The 6,000-nt window shown below is 34.7% G+C and overlaps 1 protein-coding gene across 17 annotated transcripts in view; it reads left to right on the forward strand.

The window, feature by feature from the left end:
- Positions 1–6,000, forward strand: part of SEC31A (SEC31 homolog A, COPII component) — a 97,650-nt gene that overhangs the window by 49,811 nt on the left and 41,839 nt on the right. For 16 of the 17 annotated variants that reach the window (XM_037035648.1, XM_037035656.1, XM_037035657.1 and 13 more), the window contains 3 exons: positions 623–697; positions 2,532–2,570; positions 3,058–3,135. In XM_037035648.1, coding sequence (XP_036891543.1) covers positions 623–697; positions 2,532–2,570; positions 3,058–3,135 — 192 coding nt within the window. The remainder of the gene's footprint in view (positions 1–622; positions 698–2,531; positions 2,571–3,057; positions 3,136–6,000) is intronic. The other variant, XM_037035658.1, reaches the window with a different exon arrangement.

The following is a 6,000-nucleotide window of genomic DNA, read 5'->3' on the forward strand; positions in this document are numbered from 1 at the left end:
TATTTATTTATTTATTTATTGTTCAAGTATAAAATTATACAGTTTTCTTAACAGTTTGTTTTTATTGTAAAGAGAGGGAAAAGGAGAGAGAAAGAGAGGGAGAGAAATATTGATGTGTAAGAGAGGGATGTGGAAGAGAAACATTGATCAGTTGCTTTTTGCATGCCTCGAACTGGTTCCTTGGCCTACACCCCAGGCATGCGGCCTGACTGGAAATTGAACCACGACCACTCAATCCACTGAGACACACCAGCTAGAGCTAGAGTTTATTTTTGTATTTTTTATTAAGTATTAATTTTGGAAAAGAGTTTTGAAATATTAAATATTTCATATAGTGTGAGTTTTTCATTCATATAGCCTTTAGACATGAGTTAGATTTTTATTTACAAAAAGTATTGTTTAAAAGTAAACTTATTCAACTAGGATAATTACTAGTATACTTATTTTTAAAATTACTTATTTAAAGGAAAAGTATTCTTTGGATTTTCTTCTTACAGTGAACCTTCTAATTGATATAGTAGACTTTAAATATTTTTAGTAATTCTACTTGAAATGTGATCAATTAATTAAAAATTAAGCCTTTATATGCTGGCCTTTGTTTTAAGAATATGTCTTTTTAAAGGTAAACTTTGAGGATGATTCTCGTGGAAAATACCTTGAACTTCTAGGATACAGAAAAGAAGACCTAGGAAAAAAGGTGAACTTTTAGAAAAGTGAAAAAATTGTGCTTATATAAGTAAAATATTTCTATAGAATAGGTTTTTTAAAATAAAATTTTGCACAGATGATCTCAGTCATTCAATATATATTTACTAAGAATTTGTGTTTGCTTGCCAAAGTTTTGGATCATATTGTTAAATGTAAAATTCCACTTACACCTGGATTTTAAAGCTCCCAGAACTACTTTATATTCAAACTTGTTTTGAAGAGTTGTGTCAGGGAGGATTGGGTTATAACAATAAGAGGCTATGAACCTCAAATACTGGAAATAACACAGATTTTAAGAGGGTGTGTAACCAGTGGCTCTGGAGAGGGGAGAAAGGGAGAAACTGTTAGAGATCATCCCACATTCACTACAGCTTAAGTGATAAAAAATGGTACTATTTCAAGCTTTTACAATTTTCCAACCTAGCTGTTTATGCCTTTAGCCCACCATTCCCAAAGTATTTATTGAGTTGGTTCAGCTAACAGCTAACTAGTAAGTATTTTGAAACAAGGGCAATTTATTGCACTGAACCTGAATAAACAAAAAGTCCAAGTGATTTGTTTAATGTTTTAATTTAAAAAATGATTCCCTTATAAAAAGAGGAAGTTATATTCCTTTATAATTTTCTTCTCTAAGAGGGGTTTAATTATTATTCTGCAGTGTTGACATGAACAGCAGTAAAAACACACTGACTTTGGAAACCTTGAAGGAAATAGTGTAGATCCTTTGTGTAATTAACATTAGCCCTTGTCATTCTTTAAAAAATGACTAAAGTGTTCTGGAGCATTACATGGTTGTCACATGCAGTACAGGTTGGATTCTGCACATTCTAGGTGTGCTGAGCACACTTTTTTTTTTTTTAAGATTTTATTTATTTATCTTAGAGGGTAGGGAAGGAGAGAGAGAGAGCAATATCAATGTATGGTTGCCTCTCATTTGTCCCCTGCTGGGAACCGGGAACTGGCCTGCAACCCAGGCATGTGCCCCGACTGGGAATCGAACCGCGATCGTGTGGTTCACAGGCCCACGCTCAATCCACTGAGTTACACCAGCCAGGGCCCAAGCACACTTTTTGATGTCAGACAATCTTGGGGTCACATCACAGCTCCACTGCTTATTGGCTATGTGTCTGTGATCACTCCTTAGGTTTTTTAATATTTAACTTTATTATTAGTCTATGTATCTTAATGCTATACCTCCTCTAGGTTTTTAAGAGATTAATATCAAAATTCTGCTGCATACCAGACAGTAAAAACAGGAAATAGAATTTTTCAGAATGCTTTTTTCTTTTAAGGTTTTTACATTTTTATTTATTATTGATTTTAGAGAGAGAGAAACATCGATTTGTTTTTCCACTTCTTTATGCATTCATTGGTTGATTCTTGTATGTGCCTTGACTAGGGATCTAACTTGCAACCTTGTCGTATAGGGACAATGCTCTAACTAACGGAGCTACCCAGTCAGAGCTTCAAAATACTTCTAATAGTGTTTATCTCTAGAGTGAGTACCTGAAGAAATATTTTTAAAAACTAATTGCAGGTATTTTATTTAAAACAAAGTAGAAGAAAATATGGCTTGTTTTGAAGTTTTGTCATTGAACAAAAGAGTGAGATATGTGAGCAATGGAATTCCTTGTAATTGAAACTAGAACCATTGAGAATCAGTTCTGCACAGATTTTATTCTTTTCTTAAACATGCTATCCCTGATCAGAACTTCTGTGGATTTTTGCCAATGAGAATGGAATAAGAGATGAATGTTTGGTATATACCTTGAAATAGAATTCCATTTGAGTAGGTGAGTGTTTTTTTTATTTCTTTATTTCAGATTGCTTTGGCCTTGAACAAAGTGGATGGACCTGATATGGTAAGAAGGCCTTTAAAAAGAGCTATCTTCTAAAGTTTTGGTTTAGGTGATAACAAAGACGGAAATATAATTTAAGAAATTTGTTTTACTGCTTTATAGTATAAAAATAAATGCTGATTGTAGATATTTTAATAAGTCAATAAATTCTCATTTTAAAGCAGTATTAATTTATCTGGTAGAGTGTACCTTGTTCTTGATGGTATATGAATTTTGCAGAAACAAAGGAAAAATGAAATCAATGACTACTCAAATACTTGACATTAAGATCTTTTTTATTGAGGGGACATTTAGTATAAAAAGGGAAGGTCTCAGCCGTAATGGTTCTTGGCTTTTCTTTTAAGGGTGTGTCTCAAATTTACTTAGTGTTGCTTCTTATGATTAAAGTAGCTCTTAATGTTGTTTATTGGGTCTTTTGTCTTTATTTTTCACTAATATTTTATAATGCTACTAAGTTCAACTTCCTCTGCAATTGTTTTGTGTTCCAAAGGCTCTTAAAGACTCTGATCAAGTAGCACAGAGTGATGGGGAGGAGAGCCCTGCTGCTGAAGAGCAGCTCTTGGGAGAGGTACTTCCTCTTTTCATTTTTAATTACATTGGAGAAATACGTGCTATTTGTTTATCACACACTGAAATTTTCTTAACTATATCTTTCAAAATTAAGATGGAATATATTGTTTTCTTAGAGATGTTTAGGGTAGGAGTCTATTTACTAGTTTTATAGAAGTATCATCTCTGAAATTTTTAGTTATCTGACCTAGCTTCTGGATTATCTGGTTTAAAATGAACACTTGATGTGTGATTAACTTAATTTGGTCAGATAGACAATATGATGTCAAACTGAAAACATTTTATTCAGATATCCACAGTTCATTGTATGTGAAGTTAATGTTTTTATTTTGACACTTTAATATTTAGGGCCCACTATTGTGGCATAGGCTTCTGAATTAGTCTGTTGAATTTTAGAATTCAAGTAAAGAATATTTCACTAAATAAACTGATTGTCACGATTACTATAAATGTTTTCTCAGTTGTATTTGATAATTTTTACAACTAGTTTAAAAGAGTCCTTGAACACAGAATTGTGCCATTAATTTTTTCCTTTTAATTTTCTGGGTTTTTTTTTAACCACTAACAAATAATTCTGTAATTACCTTTCTTGCTTTTTAATTATATTTCATCTTGGAAAATTAAGAAGTTTGTTTTTTCTCATCTCATCTTTCACTTTTCAATTGTTCTTTTTGATATGGGAATATCTGACCGTGGAATATTTCTTATTTTTTACTAAGTTATGAACACAATTCATCAATAAATTTAGACTATTACAAGATGACTATAAAAAACATCTTTCTTGGAAGTAGCTCATCTAGCATTTATTTAACTTGAGAGTAAAGGATATGGGTAAAATCTTACAAAAGATTTGAACTAATTTTGAGACTACGTAGACAAAATTGTAGGATACATTAAAAAATATACTTTCAGCCCTGATGAGTGTGGCCTGGTTGGCTGGATATTGTCCTGCAAAGTGAGGGATCGCCAGTTTGATTGATTGCCAGTCAGGACAATCAAACCCAACATACCTGGGTTTTGGGTTCTGTCCTTGGGTGGGGCACCTGCAAGAGGCAACAGATTGATTTTTCTCTCCCTCTCTTTCTCCCTTCTTTCACCTCTCCCTAAAATTAAAAAAGTAAAATCTTTTAAAAACTGTACTTTTACTTATATACAACTGGATAAATTATGTATTCTCGAATAGAAAATCATTTGGAAATACACTCAAGAGTAATATGTATTTTGCCCTGGCTGGTGTGACGTAGTGGATTGAGCGCTAGCCTGTGAAACAAAGACTCACCAGTTCGATTCCCAGTCAGGGCACATGGCTGGGTTGCAGGCCGGGTCCCCAGTAGGAGGGGGTGCATGAGAGGCAACCACATACCAATATTTCTGTCTCTTTCTCCCTCCTTCCCTCTCTCTAAAATTAATTGAATAAAACCTTTTTTTAAAAAGAAGAATATGTATTTAACAAAAGAGTAGTCATCAGTGTATACTTTCAGAGTATTTGAAAAAATTTTAAGGAGATAAAATCTTCCCCTTTATCTTAATGATGCTATTTGTTTACCAAACATACTAGGTAACACATTGAAGATACTCAACATATAATAAATTGTGCATTTTTTGGCCTTATGTATATTTCAGAAGTTCATCTACAAAAGTTTATCAGTTGGTTTTATTTTTTTATTTTTATTTTTAATAACATTTATTTAACCCAGTGGATCCAAACTTCTCACTTCTATATGTGATCCATGTAAAAAATTATTAATTCAATATATTGCATCTTGGGGACCATGCCTTTGAAATCCAGTGTGTGTTTTTCATTTACATCACATCTCAAGTCCTCAGGGGACTCGTGGCTACTGGATTAGAAAGCGAAGCTACAAATGAATCCCGTGTAAACTCAATGACTCCCCCTGCACTATAGCCCTGTCCTCCATGCCCATTCAAGGTTATCACTGCTAGTGCTTCTCCCCTCTCCCTTGTCCCCCCCTCTTCTACGTCCATTTCCCACCTTTGCTACAGCTTTTCATCAGCATCTACACACCCTTCTCTTTCCTTCATCTTCAAAAACAAACAAATTACCTTTCAGTTACTGCAGCTACAACCCTAGGTCTGTGGCCAAGTCAGCAGAAAAGAAAGAATTGTCTGTCTCACTCTCTCCTCTCAGAACTCTCTTGAACATACTCTAACCACACTTTCAGCCTCACTTCTCCAAAAGCCTCCTCTGCTCAAGTTCCCCAATTTCATCTGAAGACCTCCCAGTGGCTTCCAGGCCCAGCAGCTGGTGTTCCCACACTCATAATGATCATTCTCCTCTCTGTCACCCTTGCTGTTACTTTTCATTATTTTCTCTGGCTTTGTCCTTATTCTTTTGTTTCTCTCTCTAGTCACTGTATTTTTAAAATATGTTTTATTGATTATACCATTACAGTTGTTCTCTTACCCACTTTATTCCCCTCCACCCTCACACTCCCTCCCCACCATTCTCCCCCCCCTTAGTTTATAACCACGTGTCTCAAGTTCTTTAGATTCTATATTTCCCCCACTATTCTTGCCTTCCCCCCTATCCATTTTCTACCTACACTCTATGCTATTTTCTGTGCCTTCTCCCCCCTTCTCCTCCTCCCACCCCCCTGTTGCTAACCCTGCATGTGTTCTTCATTTCTATGGTTCCACTCCTGATCTGGCTGTCCTCTTGGTTTGCTTTTGTTTTAGGTGTGGTTGTTAATAACTGTGTGTTTGCTGTCCTTTCACTGTTCATATTTTTCATCTTCTTTTTCTTATATAAGTCCCTTTAGCATTTCATATAATAAGGGCTTGGTGATGATGAACTCCTTGAACTTGACCTTATCTGAGAAGCACTTTATCTGTCCTTCCATTC

Source organism: Sturnira hondurensis, unplaced genomic scaffold (assembly GCF_014824575.4).
Source record: "Sturnira hondurensis isolate 20B ecotype Veracruz unplaced genomic scaffold, ASM1482457v3 Scaffold0022542, whole genome shotgun sequence".
NCBI classification, from domain to species: Eukaryota; Metazoa; Chordata; class Mammalia; order Chiroptera; family Phyllostomidae; genus Sturnira; species Sturnira hondurensis.